At 42.2% G+C, this 22,430-nt stretch overlaps 1 protein-coding gene across 11 annotated transcripts; it reads left to right on the forward strand.

The window, feature by feature from the left end:
• The first annotated feature begins 284 nt into the window (after positions 1-284).
• vezf1b (vascular endothelial zinc finger 1b) lies at positions 285-21,787 on the forward strand. 11 transcript variants are annotated; one of them, XM_080773115.1, is made up of 9 exons: positions 285-385; positions 9,271-9,351; positions 11,404-12,314; positions 13,400-13,489; positions 14,624-14,693; positions 15,474-15,642; positions 17,324-17,365; positions 17,772-17,840; positions 18,041-21,787. In XM_080773115.1, the coding sequence occupies exons 1-9, from the start codon at positions 353-355 to the stop codon at positions 18,403-18,405; spliced, it is 1,830 nt and encodes a 609-aa protein (XP_080629241.1). In that variant the 5' UTR covers positions 285-352; the 3' UTR covers positions 18,406-21,787. The 11 variants fall into 11 exon arrangements, with proteins under 11 accessions (XP_080629241.1, XP_080629244.1, XP_080629246.1 ...); XM_080773118.1 differs by lacking the exon at positions 17,772-17,840; XM_080773120.1 differs by lacking the exon at positions 13,400-13,489.
• The last annotated feature ends 643 nt before the right edge of the window (positions 21,788-22,430 follow it).

A 22,430-nucleotide genomic window follows, 5' to 3' on the forward strand; every position in this document is an offset into this window, starting at 1 on the left:
GACATTTTTTATCTGTAAATGCGTAGGCTAGTGTATATAGATTTATAGGGCGGCTATAATAATTAAATGTAAACCTTTTATAATGACTTAAATAGCGTCTAAACATGCTATTATTTTTGTACAAATAAAAGCTGTAAATGTTTTCTCTAAAATTGTTATTTGTTGTAAATTCCAGACATCCCACAAAAGTCCAGCTCCGTGCCCGGTGGTTCCGCTCCAGATTATGGTTGGTTCCGGTCCAGATTGGCCGTCGTTCAGCTCAGCCGGAGGCTCACAGGAAGTTGTAGCTGCCATGTTTAGCTGCTTTGTTGTAGATTCCTTGTAGGTTTCCTGCAGATTTTAAAGTGTTGCAATGGAACCGAGCTGGAGTACCTTTTTATTCCAGGTATGTGGAACACAAGTGTGTGTGTGGGGGGTGGGGGGCAAACCGTATGAGCGTGTTTCTTAAGGGGTATGCATTTATATCCAGAGCTTTTCTGTGCGCACTGAATTCAAGTAGAGCTATCCAAGCAAAACAATGGTGATAGCGTTAGCTTGCCAGATAGCATGTCAACTAGCCAGTTAGCAGGCTAGGCTAGTCGGCTAACATGCTATTTTGGCTCGTAAAAGCGAGCTGCTAGCCAGCTTCATCCAACCCGAGACCCCCAGCTGTGTAGGGGCCATGGCGGCTCTCGAATGGTTTTTTTGCCCACCGGTTGTTCTTTCTACGGTCCGTCTTAGTACATTCGTTTATTTCGGTGGCATTTGTTGCTAATTGGATCCTTTATTTATAGTTAAAAATGAAAGTGTTTGGTCAGTTTGCTAACTGGTGTTCGTCATGCGCGCGCTGGGCAATTAGCTAGCGGTGGTGGCTAAGCTAACCAAAGCTAACGGTTCAATGATCTGTGTAGTCTCTTGTCTGGGAGAGAAACAACGTTACTATCACACTACTACGGATACAGATGATGTAAAGTAAACACGTTCATGTCCATGTTATTCTTGTCGGGAATGTGAAGTTAAAATTGTGAACCATTTACATTATTAGTTATATTCCCATAACAAGAAGCTATTTTAACATTGTAAATCGCTCAAGCGTGTCACTCCGTTAAAAAAAACATGATGCGTCAACTGAAGAAAGGTGACCACGTTTGCAAACACTTTTTTGTTTAGAAAATACGTAATTTTTGTCGGGTGCCACGGCACCGTCGCGCGACCAAGTACTATACTTGACCCAATCGACTCCAATACTTGACCCCCATCTCTTCAGATTCTTAACTACATAACGTGTTATTTATTTTGGGAACGGGGCAAAGTTTTCTGACTCCAAAACTGTATATCCCCTCTTCCCCAAAAATGTAACCGCGGCTTGGAGAGAAGAATGCAAACTATGCTTTAAGCTGCGGTGCAGAATACAAAGTGCTGCTGGCCAGAGCACAAGCCCTGATGCACCAAGTACTTGTCCGACTTGTGTTCCCGTTATTCCGCCCGCTGATCACTGAAAACATGTCACTTTGCATTTGATTTAAATGACTAAATATTGTGCATGCTTATCTGTGGGAAGTAATTCGGTTGCATAGCTGGGCTCCCTAGGAATAATACAAGTCTAAGCATTCTTAATGTGTACTGTAAACACTTTTTTTTTCATTTGAATTGTTCAATACAGTAGAGTAGACTATAATAAATAGATTGTAATAACTAAAATCTGTGGATTGAACACTTTTGTGGACTGCTATTACCGCAGTGCTCTGAACCAGGTCTAGCAAACCATGTCTCCTTCGGAATGTCAAGATTGCTGTCTGTAGAGTGTAAATACAGAGTCGAAGCCCATGAACACAGCTTCACATAAGTTTGTTGTGCCTATTTCGACCTAAGCATAAAATGTCTTGATAATGGCCACATATTTACATTGTTTTTCTCCTCCCATACCGAATTGAAGTGTATTACAGGCACAGTTGTATGCTATCCTACTCTGTCCCCCCGCTGAAGAGCTGCAGCTGTTCTCAGTTAATTGGCAAGAGCAGGGAGCCATTATGATGGTTTTATTTCATGGCTAACATGGCCGGAATACCTGAAGCTTGTGCCACACAAGAGAAGGGGGAATGTTATTTAGGCCCCACTTGATTCACTGCATGTGATGAGGCATCTAATGAGGCTACACTCGGGTGAGCGTTACTTGTTATTGTTCTGTAGGCATTGTTTTGATGGCATGTGAAGGGGTGGGGGGTTACTGACAGTCTGACAGTGTGGCGCAATACGTGTGGTTGGCTACTCAATCAAATAATTTCCATGGCTTGTATATTCTATATTATTAGATTTTATTTATTTGTGATGCATGATAATTCACAAGAAGCTAGGTAACAGTTGTATGTTTGACAGTTATTTATTATGTATGTGTGATGGTGCAGGTGCACAACTAAAAGGAAGAAAATACTTTGTCAAACTTGGAAATGGAGTCATGTCCTCCCCCCTAAATCTTGCCATTGAATTCAGTATATGATAATTTAGGGTCACTGCGTACAGGACAGTTGAAAGTAAATCCCTTACCACCTTAATAGTCATGATATTTGAAATGATTTATCGGTGTGTTGAGCTGCCTTGTTGTTAACATGTCCTCCTTGTTGTGAAGGAGGAGCACAAGCGGCACTGCTTTTATTTGCGTTGTTAGTTTCCACGCCCCCCCGCTCCGTGTTTCAGCACTATTTATCTTGGAATGACCTCAGCCTTCAGACTGGATTTGTATCAAAATCATCAGAGCAGCGTGAAGGCACAGCGGGCCACTCTCACTGTGCCTCAGTGTCTGCGTGAGTGCTTGGCTGTCTCACACACTGATGTGCACACACGCTTGTGTGTGTGTGTGTGTGTGTGCGGGTGTGTACAGGCCTGGTCTGTCCACACACACACACACACACACACACACACACACACGCACACAACTATAAGAAATGCTAATGGCACTAACAATTCCAGTCTGAGTCCCACTACAGTGTGGAAGATATAAAAGCGGCTCGACAACCTGTGACGGCCCCTAGCTTTTTCCACTGTCCCAAAACATTGTTCCATAATGTGGCCGCCTGCACTAAGTAGGGACGCGAACGGCAGCTGAACAGACCCCCCTGAGGGCCATAAGTGCATCAGCGCTTGGATTTGTGTCCTCCACAAAAGAGCACACTGCCCCCCAAAAAACTGAGCACAATTTGGGATCTTTGGACTAACCGGACCACATCCCCTCCTGTCTGGCTGACCGAGTTGGGATGCTTGGCTGAACCTGAAAAGCCAAGGGTCAGGTCTTTAACCCTGGCCTATGGTGATTACAGAAAAGAACAAGAGTGTCTCAATCGTGGTGTCTTTGGGCCGACCTGTTGTAAGGTTGTTGGTTACAATGTGAACCTCTGTTTCACCCCCCTGCCCAAAATATTCATAAACCCCCTCCCCTTCTGTTCATCCTATCCCTTTGGGGATCTGCCATGACCAATTGGACAATGCTGGCAGCTGCAGACTTAAGATGTCCTCCGACACTGCTTTATTACTGCCATTGGGTCATTTTTTTTGTGAGTCTGTCACTGCTTTATGTATTTGAAATTGTTTTTCCAAGCTTCTATTGTTTGCATTGTTTTGTTGGTGGCAGAAGACGTTGGGTTTATTTCAAAGGCGTGGATTTGTCATTTTTATCTGTAGTTTTAAGAATCACCTGCTTTGCTGTTGTCTTTGTATGGACTATAATAACCAAATGTGTAATCCATGTTTTCATCATGTCATTGTTGAGTAAACAGAACACTGCTGGTCTATGTTTGTTGTTCTTTTTTTTAGTGACTATTTGGTATGTATGATAACTAGGGCTGCAACTATCAAATATTTACATAGCATTTACATTACTAAATTGATAAGTAAGATTGCCTGGACTCAATGTTTCATCCTTTAACTGTATTTAACCCAAAAAATTAAAAAATTGTTGCTATATGGCTAAAATCTAAAACGATAAAGATGCTTTCGGAGTACATATACAACTGTACGACATAAGATGTCCTTTGTCTGTGTGTTTATTTTATATTAATTTGAACGTTATCTGTAGAAGTACTCGAGCCTAAAATAATTCTTAATAATTCGACACTGAAGCACTGAGAAAACTGTTGCGCCTTTCTTTGTCCTTTTTTTCTTCAAACTTGACTACGGTAGCGGTGGTCTCAAAAACATAAGGGAAACTTTGACAGGAAAAGACTCGCTCACCGTATAGAAAAATAAGTAAAACTCCTTAGACTGAGACTTAGAAAAATGTTCTTTTATCATGCTCTTATGGTGCTCTGTGCTCATAGTGCAATAAAAAAGCAAACGTTTCGGTCCTAAGACCATAGATATAGCACTGACGAAGGACAGGTTAGGACCGATAAACGTTAACGTTTATCGTACAAAGTTTCCCTAATAATTAGACACAAAATTATTTGTAAGTTAAATTAACGAAGTTGGCAGATTAAACCAAAAACATTTGGCCTATCGAGGCCAAATTATTATTCTACCAGGCAAATGACACCTTTTCAGTTTGGTAAAATAAATGTAGCTATCTTTTTTTTTTGTTATTTTGTTAGGTGGTGTTTAATGGAGGTGTAGTGTAGGGTAGTAAAGGCTCATACATAGTCTGGATTTTCGGTGGTTAGGTGACCACCGAACTACAACATGACGTCACGAGCCGCGGTGAAGAGCAAACCACCGCCACCGCTCCAGCCCTTCTCTCTGTTTTTACTCACCACCACCGCTCAATGTTATTTCGCGGTGGTCAGCGGTGGTCAGCTCACCACCGAAAATCCAGACTATGGGCCTGTACTGGGTAGGGTACTGTACTGTTGCATTGACTTGAACAAGAGGTTGCAGATTTGATGATGTCATGTCATTTCTACTCGATACTGGGTAGATGTACAATGTAACACTGGGTCACATTCAGATGCATTCTGAGCTTGTAGATCTGTTCTTTTTGACACGAAAAGAGAAGAAGCTCTGATACTTACTGACAAATTGAAGATTAGCAAACACGCACATGGGGTAATTAAATCCTCCTTTCTTGCTCAACTCAATGTTTCTGCTCACAATGAGAAACTTTAAATCCAACAGCATGGTTCTGTGCGTGCATGTCACCGGCGTAGGGTCCATTGGGCCACGCAGGCTGTGGCCCAGTCAGTTTAGAGCTGGCCCAGTCTAACTTCGAAGAGAGGGGGTGAAAAAACAACAAAAGATAGCCTACTTTGGCAGCCCCTGTGCATGCAAATTTCTGTTAGTAGCAAACTACAGCATGCAAGCCGCCTTTGTTTTAAACGGTCCGCCATTAGCACGTCGGCAAAACCGTTCACACCTATCGGCCCGGAGATGCTAATTTGCCCAGTCAATCATTGAATCCACGCTACAAGCCTGGTGCATGCAAATATATGCCTGATGACAGTACTGTACATGTACAACACAAAATAATATTTATGAGAAAGACCGGCTGATCACAGCAGATCAGCTGAAAACCTTTTGATTTTGCTCCATGGCCGATTGCTCTGTGAATCTTTAATAAACTTGGTTTACTAAATGACTACAATGCCACATGTTGTCAGTGGCAAATTAGCTGTTGAGGAAATTGGTGTGCTGAATCTGGTTAAGGAAATGACAGTGTGAAACTGACAAACTGTGACACCTCAGTCGGCCACAAGCCACATGAAAGTAGTGCGTAGTCAATATCTATCTATCTATCTATCTATCTATCTATCTATCTTATAGAGAGCGCTCAAGGTATGATAGTGGCTTTAAAATGTCAACTCGAGAACGGTTGCATCAAGGAGTTTAATTTCCAAAACGGGTAACTTGAGTCCCATAAGGCCATTTTAACGTTGGTTGTGCAAGGCTTCATAGCACACAAAGGCAGCATATCATGTTTATGAGGAGTTTAGGAAAGCACATTGCTTTTCTCTCTTTTTTTTTTGTCAGGCCTTTTAAAAAACTCAGTTATAGAGTGGTTAATTAATTTTCCATGCTTTCTTCTGGTGAAAGATTGAGCCATGGACCCTGTGTAAGTGACTAGGTAAATCTATTGGACAGGTTGTACTCTTCTCTGCTTAACTAGAACACCCTGTGCCAGAAGTTGACTGGTCACATGAAAATCAGCTCCATCACCATGGGAGATCGACTTACAAGCAACAGATTTAGATTCTTCTTGAGTGGTAGCGTGTGCTGTGATCAAGAAGTGTTGTGTTTTTTGGACTCATCAGTCTGCATCTGTGCAACAGAGAACTAAAGATCTTTTAGTCTGCAAGCTATGAGTGAGAATTTAAGCTTAAGTGTAAACTAAACACCCTGTCTGACACACATTTTTTTTTTATATATATATATATATATATATATTTAAATCACACTTGTGTGAAGTGAGGGGTGCCTTTGGGGCACATACAAACATGTCACAGTGGGCACGCACAAAAGCAAACTTAAAAAGTCCACAGACTTGGCTGCCACATGATGTCAAGGGCGGAACACAAAGCTAGTGCCCCTCAAAAAAGGAAAGCATGTAGATGAGACCATGAATGAACTATTTTATTTTGTACACAGTTATTTGTTGAGCGGTGCTAGCTGCTCCTATGCACAGCTTTGTGTGTGTGTGTGTCCATAAATGAGCATGGATTGTGCTCAGCTGATTGGCTGAGCACGGAATGTGATGTATATGATGATAAGCGCGCCGCTCACTTCACACGTGTAATTTGTTTCTATTCTGTCTGAGTGGGCTGACGTCATCCCACAGCACTGACAATTTGAATAGTTTCCTATGGCCTCCCTGTGTCTTAGTCATTCGGCACCTTGCTGAACAGCTGCCTTCTAAACCCCCCCTGCAAGAGTTGTATTCGTGGCTGCGCTTGTTGTCCGAGTCACTCGGATGCCCAGGAAATGAGTCACTCTCTATTTCAGATAAATTAAAGGCCGTCTCTGTGTTAACAGCCCAGCCTCATTCTCCGGCACACATCCGCCTTCATGACCACCAGTCAGAGTATTTGGGCAGTTTTGGTGGCCTGGGCTGATGATGGTTCTGATTTGTGAGCATTAAGATCTATGAAAGACATGGACAGTAATATAAACAAGTTGCTTTGCATATTCTTTTCTTCCACTCAAAAGTCTGTACGTTATGAGAGCAGGTGACCTAGTGACTTTTGTCTCTTATTGTTGAATTGTTTTCCTAATGTATTTTTACAACTTAAGTCTCATTTCTTGTATAATGCTTTTAGAATGTAATCTAAATGATATAAAAGTTCTCTGGGCTCCTTGTGCCTTTTAAATGATGTCATCAAATGGATGATAGGGTTGGATGACGATACGAATATATCGGCAATCGTGGATTGGATGAGTCTATAGTCGAATATCTTTATCAGGCGATTTATCATAACTTGTAGTGATGTTAGCTTAGCTTGCTGCTGCTTGTCTGTTCAACTTCAATTAATATCTGCCTGTCATTTATCTTATTTTGTTACCCTGACACCGGTGCTGCAAAAACAGACGGATCTATAAGCTCAACGCGTACCGAACGGCGCTGCAAAATCAGGCAGGACGCGACACCTTGAGAGCTTGTAGATCTGTCTTTTTTTTGTGACCCGCAGTGAGCTGTTCTCACTTTACTTTTATAACACGAATATATCGTCCATTGGCGATTTTGGGACAGACGATGGGTGATTGGAAAAAAAAGGCATTTCGCCCAACCTTAATATTGATGATCATCAAAAGCTGCACCTCTTTTCTAATCAGACTGTCTAGTGATTGGTTGATTTCTTTCAAATGTTTGTAATAGTGACTCAGTGTTATGCCTGAAGAAAGTCCAGTCCGTATAGGGACCAAAACGTTGCCTTCTGAATAAATGTAACACTCCTATTTTACCGCTGTTTCGGCGTTGTAGTGCCGAAATGATTTCGGCTCGTCAGAAAATTTCAGTAGCACCGAAGAGACGACCCCCCCCGAACCTCAAATGACGTCACATTGTAGGCTCTATTTTAGAGCCGACTTTTATTCGGCTCTAAAATAGGAGTATGAATCGGCCCTTATTATTGATGTGCAAAACATTTTGTTTGTTGTCACGATTTGTCACGATAAGAGTTGGCTTTGTCCGCGGCGTAAACGTCTTTAAATAAATACTTTCTTAAATGTCTATGAGGAAAATGAACGGAGAAAAAAATGTTATAAGAAATGAAAGTTCAGCTATTAGTTGGATTTCTGCTTTGAAGAATCCCACTGATACTGTTCCACTTTCATCTCCACGGCCAAATTACATTTGTAAGCATATCTTGGAGGCACTGCTTCTGCTGATGAGGCAGAACACTCCAACTCTCTGGAGTTGAAATGCATCTTCCTCTTCTCTCTCTGGGCCAGATTCATTGAGCAATTTAAGCTCATATTTGAGCGTACCGAGATTTACGACCATTTCTATGTTTGTGGTGCAACCACTCCTATAGACGGCTATGTGTGTCCCTGGCTGACTGGCTGTGTCCCTGGGTCTGAGCACGGAAATGGCATAAATATTACCACCACCAAGTGTCACTGTTGCACAGCCTAACACACCTCCAAGTCTCACTGTTGTGCAGCCTCGCCGGAACCGGCCCGGCCCCCTGGGGGTCGGGATGTTCCGGGGACCCCCACACGGTAACTCTTCGGGGCCGGCACCCTGGGCGCATTCCTGTGGGTCTGGAAGTGCCGGGGACACCCACACGGAGTTGCACCACTCACTTCACATGGGTGTGACTTTGAGCGGATTCTACGACCATTTTCTATTCAAGTGACAGGCTGAATTCTCAGGGTCGTGATCATGTGTAAATGCATTTAGCATGCTTTAGTCTTCATGCGGAATCAATTCATAGTCACAAACCTCAAATAAAATATGTATGTGGCCAACATTTGTCAAAACACACACACGCACGCACGGGTCGCACGCACGCGCATATATATATATATTTAATAGAGCACCGAAGTCTGACGTCAATAAATATCGCTAGAGGGCCATGGGTTCAGGAGGATTTTAGATTGCCTCATATATGAACTGTTTAAAAAAATAAACATGTCACCCCGGCCGTTTCACTCATATGGATATGAAGAATCAACTGACTGAGAAAACGTTAATGTTACTGCTGCTGAAACAGACTATATACAAATATGAGTGACTGACGGTCGTAAACGATACAGAGCCACCTCCTCTTTTTGGACCACACTGCTTATATATATATATATATATCCATGCGATGTATTTTGGTTCTGATATGAGATGATGTTAAGATGACCCCTCCATGTTATTCTCCATAGAGAAATTACTTCCGTGAACCGGGGGACGAGCGAGTGACGTCAGGACTTCGGCGCTCTATAGACATGATGCAATTTCCACCGGTTTGTATTTTGTAGGCTAATTGCATTCAGAATCAGAGACTAATTATTAGGTCGCTCGCTACTGTATATTGATCACATGAACGCGCCACACAGACAGAATATACTAATAATTCTTTATTTGATGAGGAAATGGCTGAAATCTAGCCTTTCCCGACATTTAGAACTTAGTCCAAAAGATGGATTAACCCTCTGTAACCAATAAATGCAAAGCACTGGTCCGGTATGGTATGGATGAAATCTGTGTCCATGTCCAATATTCCCATTTGATTTCCAATTCCCGATGTAGTGGAGGGAATCAATAAATCAGTGATGCAAATAGCCTGCATTCTGCATCCTTAAACTCACTAAATTGAGAGAGGACGCAATCATGTCACCCTTCGGGGGTCCTGGGATGCAATACTGTACTCAGTACTGCAGTAAAACTCTGTGGGACCCATCTAAAACAGCACCCCTGGGTGAAAACCTATTTACATCACTGATAAAGCTTTATTTTTACCTCTACAACTGTGCAGTGCGCAATTGATCAGTACAAAGGGCTTGCCGCTTTTATAATATCCTTGCAGAGTTTTAACAGAATTTGGTTGTGATGTTGAACTGTATAATTAATAGAGCTGGGACTCGATTAAAAAAAATAATCTAATTAATCAGAGGCTTTGTAATTAATTAATCTCGATTAATCACATATCAATATTCAACCCGAGAACAGTGAGAAACCATTTTTTTTTCAAATGTTTTTTGGTATCCCAGTGAATTAGTGACTACTGGATTACACTCATTTTCAACATTCTACTGTCCTTAGAGTTGTTGTGTGGATATAATAAGAAAGTCCCCCCCCCCCCCCATTCTGTGTTGCCTAGAACTGCAGGTCTGAAAAAAATCTGTAACATTATGAAGTACATCTCAGTGACATCACAAAAATGTACTTCATAATGTTTTACTGTTTATTATTTCCAATGCACACAACTCCATAGAATTCTTTTGAAAATGAGTGGTATAACCCTTTAAGCAATAAAACTTGCAGCAAGTGCCTATATAAAGTGTCTTCAGTGTGTATATGAATAGTCAAATGTGCTTTACATGGCGGGGCATGAGAAAACAAATAAACAACTTTATGAGGTTGGGGCAGACCATTGTCTGACCACGGAATTCCCACGCTTGCTACTTCAGTATGTTTCTCATCGAGGACAGCTTGACGGCTTCGTGCTGTGGTGAAATCACTGCACGTCTCCGGTGTCCATGTTAAACTGAAGCAGCTAGCATGGAAGCTAACGTTGGTCATATATGGATCCTTTCCCTCTGACACTGCACACAACCATGCCGCTATATCCACGTGTCCATCCGATAGCTTTTACATCTAAATGTCCCATCCATGGAGCAAAAGCGATATAAGCGGCTTCTTCGTTTGATTCATTTGGGTTTGGGCTTTCTGACGGCGCTGTAGTGTAGAGTGTACTGCTCGCCTTGCTCTATGGAGCAAAGTGTAGAGTAGGCGTGCCGCAGCCAATTCAGTACTAGAAACGCGCCCCAGTGAGAAACGTTCCGCGGTGAAAAAAAAGGCGCGATTAAGTGCGTTAATTTTTATAAAGTGAAGGAATCGCGTGCCAAAATAAGTTGCTATGTGGTGCTTCCCGACATGGTGCCGACCGTTTAGTTTATATAACTATGGTACCGACGCGCTATTAGCTTGAAGATCTGTCCATTTCGGATCAACCAGAAACATCACGTGAGTTTCTGGTTACCATTTATGGAGGCAAACTGGGCGGAGATGTTGCACTACACGCGGTGAAGCGCTTTGGGAACTAGCGAGTCCCCGTGACTGTGTGGCAAAAATGAGCTACAGCCGCAATACGCACAAATGCAGCCATTACTCCACCTTTGGTGAATGACAAGTGAGATTGAGTGTACGGAATGTTCACACTCATTTACTCACTTTATTTACACCTTCGTGAATCTGTGTTTACTATGCTCTATGATTGCTGCTCTGTCTTTAAGGGTTGATGTATATGCTGATATGTGTGTGTGTGTGTGTGTGTGTTTTTCTCCACAATTCAGCAGGCCAATGAGGCCCTGCATCACCAGCACCAAGTGGCCGGGAACAGCCTCCTTCCACTACTAAATTCTGGAACCGAGCCACCTGATCAGAAGCCAGTGTTGCCCATCCCCCTTGACCAGAAGCCCCCGGTCAGCGCTGCAGAACTTCTGAAAGACAATGTGGCCAGTGGTACTGGTGGCGGTGGAGGAGGGGGTGGTGGTCTCGCGGGTCCACCCATCACCGCCATCAAGAAAGAGCCCAAATCCAAGACGCCCTTCATCTGTGGCTACTGCAACAAGGCGTTCCGGGACAGTTACCACCTGAGGCGGCACGAGTCCTGCCACACGGGCATCAAGATGGTGTCGCGGCCCAAGAAGACGCAGTCGGCCCCCACCATGGTGCCGCTCATCTCCAGCGTCCCGCGGGAGAACAGCGGGGGGAACCCCTCGTACATCTCCACCGTAGCAGGCATCCTGACCACGGCCACCACCTCCACCTCCACGGGCACTAGCATCATGACCTCCATGCAGCACCAGCAGCACCAGCAGCACCACCAGCACCAACACCAGCAACAACAACAACAGCAGCAGCAACAACAACAGCAGCAACAACAACAACAACAACAGCAGCAGCAACAACAACAACAACAACAGCAGCAGCAACAGCAGCAGCAACAGCAGCAGAGTATCCCCAAGAAGCCTCCCAAACCGGTGAAGAAGAACCACGGGTGTGACATGTGTGGGAAGGCCTTCCGCGACGTCTACCACCTGAACCGCCACAAACTGTCGCACTCTGACGAGAAGCCGTTCGAGTGCCCCATCTGCCAACAGAGGTTCAAGAGGAAGGACCGGATGACGTATCACGTGCGCTCACACGACGGTGGAGTGCACAAGCCTTACATCTGCTCTGTGTGCGGGAAAGGCTTCTCCAGGTACGCACACATTACTTTGTGTTTTTATTCAGTGTTTTAACGTAGTTCAGTCTAATAATATATATATATTTGTATAATGGCCTGTTGTGTAACATTAAGATGTAAGGTGAGTTTGTGTCTTTTTCATTTTTAACTTTAATGAAGTCACATAAGGTGAGCTTCTTGAAGGGCACAAACAGTTTTGGGGAAAGTGGTGGCTCTCAATCACTGCTTTCATATCAATGGGCTCCAAAATTCTCCCTCATAGTAGAAGAGTAACTACACGGATTTACCAAACGGCTACGCTGCATATTTTATCTCTGGCACAGAAATAATTATCTGTTTTTCAGAGCCAGGAAAATTTGTTTAATTTTTAAGCATTTCATTTGTTTTTCTGTGGAAGCTGCATTTTGGGGTTTCTCTAATTGAAGAATGCTTCATTTGCTGGTGCAGCAACCAAATGGCTATTGATTTCTCCCTGAAAGTTATATTTACTAAATGAGAAATTAGAATGCTAGACTGCATACAGTCTACAACAGCTCAAATAGGACTCATTCTGACAAAGGTTTGTGCTTATAAAAAAAAAAGACAGATCGAGAGAGCAAAACCTTTGAAAGTCCACAAGATTTTTGAAAGATAATTTTTTTTAACATGGCTTAGCTAAAGGGAGAATGAAAACAAAGCGTTGGCACTCTACCAGTCAATCTCAAAACAAGGTATACAACTTGTACATCGTAAATAAACTAGCCCCAGTTATAACTGTTATGATGGCTAGTTATTGTAATAAATTTAAAAAAGCTGTTGAAGCAAGCCTAAGTTGTAACACAAAGAAGCCCTATTATCAGAGTCAGCTTGCATAAATAACAAAAAATTTGATAGGGCCCGGGAAATTGTCAAACTAAGTCGGCAAAGATGTGCACGCAGAGAGAGACATTATATAATGTGAGGTGTCTCTTCACCTGTGCAGCTCTTATACAAATGGCCCCAGAGAACAGCCATGCGGTTTCAGTACTGGCTCATGACATGCAAGCAGTGGCCCCTTGTATTATCTTTCTGGAGCTTTGCGTGCGTCACATAGTCGTCCCTCGTGTCCCCCCCCCTCTCAGGGAGAACGGCACAGGACAGGGAGAGTGCTGCTGCCGGGGCCAGGCTGCACCAGAAGAGGGTGGTCTCCAGTGGCAGTCCTGCTCGCAATGGTAGTGTTTTGATCGACTGGTCTGATTTACCCACTCCATGGACTGTAGCCCTCCCATTGTTTTGCCCCCTCCCCCCCCCCCTGTTAGTGCAATCTATCCCATTCCTCCATAGAGGTGTTTTATCCTGTCATTTCAAACCATTTGACTTTTTTAGTAAAGCAGACAATATTGGATAATGCACCATTATCCAACAATACGCATATTCTGGATGATTTCATTGAGAAACGATGAAGCGCTAAAAAAAAGGGCATATCTACTTCATAGTAATTCATAAGTTTGTAGAGTCCTTATCATTTTTTTAAAACTTTTCAGACACTGCAATATTTGCAGGCTTGGTTTGTTTTCAAAGGGCATATCCCTTGCATCTTGAATGAAAGCGGGATCCTTGAGTGGGAGGGGCGAGATGTGGGCTTTTCAGCTCCACCGCACTCCTGAGAAGATGAGATGGGACACCTGCTTGCCATCATGAAAAGCCCTACCAGTGTGAAACAGCCTTCTCAGAGATAGTTTTTTTGCGCCATACTCTTTTGTTGGAGTGAAGGATCTTTGTCCGGTTGGGTTCGGTGCAGTCAGCTAATGTATTGTAGAACCGACAGCTGCTTCTGCTGCATCAAGAGGTGTCCACATGCATTCAGGCTCATAGACGGCAGGCATATTATGATTCTACAGAATGAGGGAATAATTCGTCTTTGACCCTTTGACGATACATTTTAGACGGAGCACAAACCAGTGATTTCAGAGATTGTCTGCTGCCCAAATTATGTAGTGGATATTTTCCATACACATAACAAGAGTCAATTTTGTGTAACTTTCTCTCTGGGATTTGAAGATTCACTTTGTTGCCAGATGTATTTTATTTAGAAATTCATTGAGACATATAAGCCACATCTCTTTGATCCCTGATCGCAGTTTGAGAAAAATGGTTTCGTTAAAAACGATTGTGTGATGTGATTTGTTTGCCATAAATAGATTCCGTACCCCTTTCAGTTTTTTCACAGCCCTATTTTTAAAGCCTGCTAAGAATATTATGTGGTGTAATGTAATGTGTGCCATGTGTGAAACTGTACTATAAACTGTGCTCTATTGAGATGTCGATTCTCCATTGTCTCCCATGTCCCCCTCTTTACTTTGTAGGCCTGACCACCTAAGTTGTCATGTCAAGCATGTTCATTCCTCAGAGAGGCCCTTCAAGTGCCAAGTAACGGTAAGTCCACCCATGGGTTCAAAGCCCTTAAACCTCATTCTCATTTCAAATAGTCTTTTCAAATTTTTACCATTCTTTTTTTTTTTTTTGTCATGTCACGTGATCAAGATGTATCAGTCAGACTTTTCATATTCCGTTCCAATAGAGGGTATGCGCGTGACATCATCATACCCGGAAGTTATGCGGGAACGAACGCCTACTGAGTGGCAAAAAACTACTTTCTGGCCTTGACAGCCCAGACATCCACACAGAAAAGTCTTATTTGATTGCAACAAATGCCTTTAAACGACATTGAATTCACTTTGCCATTCACTTTATGCATGCGCATTACTCTCTATTGACTAGTTCACTTTTTCTACTTCTAAAAGTTTTCACCTAAATCGCCAAAAATTGAAGACTGGCTAAATCAATCTCACAGGTTGGAAACTTGGAATGTGTAAAACGTGCTATAGATCCGTCTGACCTAGCCCACAGTGCAGCTTATGTGTTGATTTGATTGATTGATTGAAATATTTATTAACAGTTTGTAGAATTACAGTACATACATTTCAAGCACAAACTCAATACAAAGACTGTTAACTGTGAGTGGACGACCCAATTAAGCATTACACTTGTTTACAACAGGGTCCACATTGTTCAATTCATCAAAACATTTAGAGACATACAAATAGACACTTCTATGTAGTTAAAAAACAGACTGTCTCAAGTGTGTCCTGCACAAGTGAGAATGACTACAGAAATGTTGCTGGGTGTCTTATTCTCCCTACTGACTCTCCTCAGGCCTGCACCTCGGCTTTTGCCACCAAAGACCGTCTGCGCTCGCACATGATCAGGCACGAGGGCAAGGTCACTTGTAACATCTGTGGCAAGATGCTCAGTGCGGCCTACATCACCAGTCACCTCAAGACCCACGGCCAGGCCAGCTTCAACAACCCATGTAATAATAAAGGTAGGCTTAAAGTCGTCCCCCCAACAATCCCGTCTGTCTGTCTTCTACTTTGCAGTCTGTCACTCTGACCTCCCTACCCGCCCATTCAAAACCAGGGTCTTCCTCTAGCTGTGACTCAAGTGTGTACTAGGCCTTTGGTCAGTGGTGTGATCATCTTGTAGTGTGTCATTACAGTTTTGGTTTCACTGCAAATGAGTCACCTTTGCTCTGCTTTCCTTCAATGTCTCGCTCACTAGATGAGTCACAGGAAGTGACTCAGTAAGCCACAGAGATGTAGTCTTATGTACCTCCGAGGGGACTGCTTGACCGAGAGCCTGATACAGTGTTAATTGGTCTCTCGCCTGCTTCCAAGTGTGAGCCTTCAGTAGATGTTTGTGATGCCTGTCTCCATCTTAATCCTAAGGCATTCATGAACTGAATATAACCTGCCGTTTTTGAATACCAGTGTCGGGTTACCCACTCTGTAATATTACCTGCATCAGTTCTGTTTACCAGTGCACAGTGACTTTTCTTTGTGCAGCTATATACTGCTGTATCATTCCTGTTTTCTTAATCATCTTATTTGTCCTAGTAGCAAATATCCAAATCAGGGAGCACTTCAGAAACAATTTTCATAAGCATTCATCACCTTCATGATCAGATTAGTAGTACAATAAATTGTCAAAACATTGCTGCAGTTCTCTGCGGTGACAATGTTTGGCCGCAGCAGTTTGATGTAATGTTTTATTTTACTTGTGTGTGTGTGATGATTATCTGTGCTGACAGAAACAGATGATAGCCCACAGCGAGAAATCTGTTATGAGATTCTCTGTTCTAAATTTAACCCATTCTGACCGGGAACCCGTTTTGGTGTTGGCATTATATTATGCTTTAGCTATTGAAAAATAGCAGATCTACAAGCTCATAGCGCGCCACCGAGTGGCGCGCTACGAGCTTGTAGGTCTGCTATTTTTTTTAAATCGAAGAACGACTGACATTTTTTAGAATCTGATCTCAGGTCAGAACGGGTTGATCAGACACAGTGTGTGTGTCTAGTGGAAACCTCGTATGAATCTGATCTCAGGTCAGAATGGGTTAAAGGGCTTTGCACGTTGAATACATTCGACGCAGACTGGCACAGTGATATGAGCTGCCAAAAGGCACGATATGATTTGACTACAGGAATAACAGATGCCCGCTCCACTAGTACAGCTGAGGGAGTCTGCACTCAGGCTTTAACGGCCTATGTAAATAATTAATGGAATGTTCGCACTTAAAAGATTACATTTAATAAAAACAAATGGGCAGAAATGTAAAACGGCACATTATTTATATTATCTAGTTTTGAAAAAACATCATATAAACTTGTTGTTACTGTGCTCTACAAAGCACAGACTCATATTTTTGACTGTTTAAACCTTCATTGCTTTTAGGGCGTATCGGGGACTTGACATGCTGTAGTGTTTTGCTAGTAGGTTCAGGCAAGTTTATAAGCCCAGTTGTGACCTTTGGGAGCTTTCCCAGAAGGAGAAAGAGAACTCTTTTCTTTACCACCAGTGAGTGGGTGTAGGTGTGGCCTGGGACAAAATATATGCACTTTGATGTAGGAACCTATCACCCCAACTGTTGAAACTCATGCCCACATAATGGCAGCGCTGCCCTTTGCTCCTTTAACCCCCTATGTGTCTGTATTTCTGAATAGGCATAAGTGACTGGCAGTGGAACCACTCAATGCCACGAAAAGGTAATCAAGTAGCTGGTAGCAGAACCCCCCCCAAAAACCCCTCAAACTTGACTTGTTGTACAAATGCCTGAAGTGACCCAATATTCACCATATAATGCCACTGTATAGCAGAAATCTATTATCTAAATAAAGTCTGGTTCCTTTAAATAACACATTTTCTTTGTTCAATTGTGCTAATTTCCATTGTTTTTGTTGATGTGTAGTGGCAAGGGTTATAGTTCACAAAGCAGGATCTATTGGTTAACCAGGATAAACATGTCAATATCAGCAACAATTCAACCCACAGCACATAGGCCTATATGTAAATCTAAATATGTGCACGGCCTGCAACTGTTATGAATTAATGAATATTGAGAAAAGTTAGCTGGTTAGCCTTTTGAGCCTGCTTTCTGAATTTACCCCTCAGGTGAGTTGACGGTAGGAGAGATCTTAAATAACTCGTTCCAAGTCCTAATTGACATCTCTCGCACCCAAGGTAGGTTTTTCTTTTAACAGTCCTACCATAGTTGAAACACTGTTTTATTAATGTTTGAATTGACTTTTTCAGTGATCCTGCTAAACCAAATCCAATGGAGCCGTGTGGGGCGTTGGCTTTCCTTCACCTGGAGGAGTGTCTACCTCTAATCACCCTCTCTCCTTTGTGGTCTTTCCCCCTGTCTCTATCTCACTGTACAGACGCCAACAACGTGCATAACTCGGCTGCCGCGACGCCCGTCAGTAACTCGGCAGCCATTACCTCTGCTATGAACCGCGGCGGCAACGCCAGCAACCCGGTCACCATCGCTGCCCAGATGAACATCACCACCAGCACGGTCAACATCACCTCGCCGCTCAACCTGCAGCACCCCGTTACCATCACTGGTCCCGTCAACCTGGCGTCTGTCAACATCCCCACCACTGCGCACATGAATATCGCCCACCCAGTGGCCATCACTAGCCCAATGCCTATGAATATCACCGGGCCTCTCAACATCTCCATGAGGCCCATGGATAGCATGCCTTTTCTATCCCAAGTCCTGCCTTCCTCCCCTCCATGGTAGACGTCCCTTTATAGGCAACCCCCCTTCTGTTCTGTACCTCGACCTTCCCTACTCCTGCCATGTGTATTCCTTCTGAATTCTCATTCTACCATAGAACCCCTCCCCCCCCTCCTCCTACCAACATAGTTTTATGTTATAATAATATTGTACAGTAGAGGGCGGGGCCAGCTGCTGTGTTGCTACAGTGTTAGCGGTGAACGCAGTGTCATCAGTGATATGGAGGGCCACGTGTCTGTTCTTTCTTTTTTTTAATTTTTTTTTTTAGATAATTTCTCATTGTTGATTCTCCTTAACCACCGAAGGATAGTGTCTGAAGTCTTGGAAAAGTGACCTATTGGGTGGGGTGGGAGGGGGGAGGGTGGGGGGGGGGGGGAGAGAGAACTATTTATCAACTGGATGTCTGACTACAAACTGTGTTGGAGATTACTGTATTTTTATTTTTTGCATCAGAAACAAAGTCTAAAGCAGAGGAGTGTTGATATGGTTTTTATTTTTAAACGCTCTCTTATAGAGCAGGTTTGGTTATTTTAGCAGACGTATCAGTATTTAATAGTTTTATGCTTTTTAAAGACAAAGTACAACAAAAGGGACAATGGCTTCCATATGCAGGGAGAGAGAGTGATATTCTGGGCGGGGAAATAACTATATTTTGATTATGGGGAAATGGTCTCAAATGCCATTTGGTTGTATTGTATAACAGTTTACTCCTCCCTGTGTCTTGTCTCCATTTTAAAGTTGCTGGAAAAACGGTCACTCCTCACTGCTGGATACTGTATACTGTATGTTATGATTTTTATGTGATATTTTTCTTTTACTTTCTTGAATTGTTGGATGTATTTTAGTTGAATTTAATAGAGAGGACAACGGATAAAGGTACAGGATATCAAAAAGGAGGAAATGTCTCGCACTGAATGCATGTCCCCCTGGCTATGCCCTGATTAAAATGCCAGTATTATCAAAGATCAAATAGTTTTTAAGTATCGAGTACTGAAGCCTTGTTTAATGTAGAGGTCAAGTGGGCCACCTAGTGGCTTAATAGACACTATGCTATAAAGCGGTCCCAAAGTTCAATTTTTTTACTGTGATATTTTATCATCTAGATGTATTTAGTTTTGTTAGAGTAATTTATCCCCTTAGGATTCCAGTAAGTCTCAACTCAGGAACCGTACTGAGAGTAGTCATTTTAAGAAACAAAATTCATGAATATTACAAATTCTGACCCTTTGTAAATATGAAAACACTATTTTTTCTTTTCTCTTGGAAACAAGAACCTAGCTGTCCATCATAGGCAGTGCAATGCAAGTACTTTATCAGCCCTGATGTGGCCGTCCATTCCTGAGAGATGGAAATTGATCGAAGGTATATTGAACATGTAGTTTTGCTCTGTAAATCTTACTGGCACAACAAGATGTTTCTATGCTGGGAGGTCCTCATTACTGGAGGGTTAAAACGCTTGAACTGTGCCTAGGTTATCAAAACATGGCGATTCTCCCTTGCTTTGTGCAACTTTGGGGGATTAAATGGCTAATGGAAGTGTATTGTCCAGTTGCACCAGACTAATAGTATTCTAGTTTTAAAGATTGCACCTATTTGCAGTCCAGTGGCTCTGCTCAAACCTGTTTTCAGTAAAAAGTCCTCTCAGTGTGAATCCTTTTTGAAGCACTTGTGGCAAATTAGATGCACACACTGCATTATGTGGTACAATTTGCTCAATTAAGGCGACGGTGTGAGCTGAAAATGGTAACTGTTCTGATCATTCACCTGCTCATGTCTGCATTTTGGCAGCCAAGGTGTTCGAGGCATTTGATAGAATTGCATGCATGCAGGCAACACTGTCCTCCAAGGGAATTGCTTGAAATTGGAATGGCATTTTGATCTGCGCAAAGGATTCCCTTCCCACCAGTTCTTCAATGTTGCATGTGGACGACTGAGCTTGTCCAATATAGGATTGAGTTCAAAAACTGTCATAAATAAGCCTAGTGACTTTTTTTTATTCAAACGAAACACTACAAAAAAATTAGGTTCGAAGAATGCGTGTGTGGTGTCATTTGTCCTTCTACAGTGACCGTAATAAGTGTGCCTGGACTACTTCGCAAAACTTTTCCACACTTAAATGCTTCCTCTTCTAGATGTGATGTGTGGTGGAGTCGTGTTGTGAAGGAAGCCTTCCTCAATTCAGATGGCCGTGGTGCCCAGACCGGCTTGTCAACCAAATTACATTGTCATTATGTTTTATTTTTTTATTTTGTGATATTGATTTGTATTCAGCATTCTGAACTGGTATAAACATGAACAGCCTTGAAACATGAATTGGTATCCTTTTATTTAAGGTCATAGGTCATTACATACATGTACCAGTGTCGGTTAACCATGTGCTTTAATTTGATGCATTTTATTGCAAAATATGTGAAGAAAAAAAAACATTTTTTTTTTTGGCCAAATTATGATTTGGAAGATAATTATTTTTGAATGGTCTTCCTTGTAATTTCATGATGAATTTGGCAGATATTGTGAAGGCAAATGAATGTATATCTTTGTACAAACCATTTAGTTGAGAGGACGTGTTAGTTATGATAGACACATGCAAGGAAAAAAACAAGATAACCTTTTATAAATCTTTTTGTATTAGAACATTAACAATGGTAATCTTTTTGTATATACAAAGACTAGGCTTTCTGATTAGCAGAAAGGTAAAACATTCCTACATTTCTTTTTAAATGTATGTCTGTCAAGAATAATTATGTAAACATGCGCAATGTTTTATGTGCCTTTTATTTGGGTTTGTCTAAATAAAAGAAAATAAAACATGATTTGACTGTCCATTTCAAGTCCCACATTTGGGAGGAGAGTAGGTATGCCTCACTCATGCTTAACTGAAGTCTCCAGTGAATAATCCATAGCACCCTAGACACCTTTAGATCAGAAAGAATTGGATAGTTTATTACATTGGTTCAAGTTGAATTTTAGGCGTGTGTGTGTGTGTGTGTGTGAGAGAGAGAGTGTGAGTGAGTGGTGGCCTCATAAGTATGTACTCTTTGTAGTTACTGATTTAATAGTCAAGCTGACACAGATTGTTTGCATCTATCGATTTGTTTCTGATCTTCAGGCATCAAGGGGTGAAAATCTGTTCTTACGCTTAATTTATATTCAGCCGTACGACGGTGTATAAATCAGGCTCAACAGTGTCTTTAGCGGCTCGCTGGCTCACAGTTGGCATGCTATTGCTAGAACAAGAAGTGCCTCTGTGACTTGTTTGCTTTTGGAGAGGGTTGTGGGGTGTATTGTGCCAAACTACGCTCTGTATGTAACAACAAAAATGATTTGGGTGTTTTTTTTTTTTCATTCTCCTTTTATTTTTAACTATTAAACTTGGAAACATTAATGGGCTGTGTTGAGTTTCTTTTTTACCAGCTGCTATGTAAGCACAGCTAGTCTATGTTCTCTCTCTCCTTGGATTTCACGCCCACTCGACCTATCTTTCTCATTGGCTGCTGTGTTGACTACCTATGGACCTGTAAATCTGAATGAATTCTCCCCAAACTTTGCAATTGATGCAAGTAAGCAAGTCAATTGAAACTGTCAGTTTACAAATCGTTCTGCTGTGGGTCTACTTGCACATTGTATTCATCATCATGTGTGTTTTTAGACTACTATTTAGGTGAAATGTAATCTGGTGGGGTTTTTTTCCACTTATGACGTCACGTTTGTACACGTTTGTGTGTGCTGTGCTGTTGGAGCTCTCTCTCTCTCTCACACACACACACACACACACACACACACAAGTACAGCATAAGAAGACCTTTGATTGATTGATTGATACTTTGTCTACAGTTTGCAAATTGCAATTAATACAGAGGTACGATTTACAATGATTGTTCATTAAGACACTTCAGTTTGGGATTAACCATTTACCATTTATTGCATTGTTATTGCATTTAGTTTGGCGGTGAAATCATCATGTGATATAATGATATTACAGATTACCTGTGCAAACATAACATAATCTGAGATCACAAGAGCAAGAG

The sequence above is a fragment of the Protomyctophum bolini genome (genome assembly GCF_963924005.1).
Source record: "Protomyctophum bolini genome assembly, chromosome: 9".
NCBI classification, from domain to species: Eukaryota; Metazoa; Chordata; class Actinopteri; order Myctophiformes; family Myctophidae; genus Protomyctophum; species Protomyctophum bolini.

Excerpts from the sequence above, each read along its gene's own strand:
- vezf1b (XM_080773115.1), top strand. The coding sequence starts at position 353 with ATGGAACCGAGCTGGAGTACCTTTTTATTCCAG. Across the intron at positions 12,315-13,399 it reads TGCGGGAAAGGCTTCTCCAG|GGAGAACGGCACAGGACAGG; the intron begins GTACGCACACAT and ends CCCCCCTCTCAG. Across the intron at positions 13,490-14,623 it reads TGGCAGTCCTGCTCGCAATG|GCCTGACCACCTAAGTTGTC; the intron begins GTAGTGTTTTGA and ends TTTACTTTGTAG.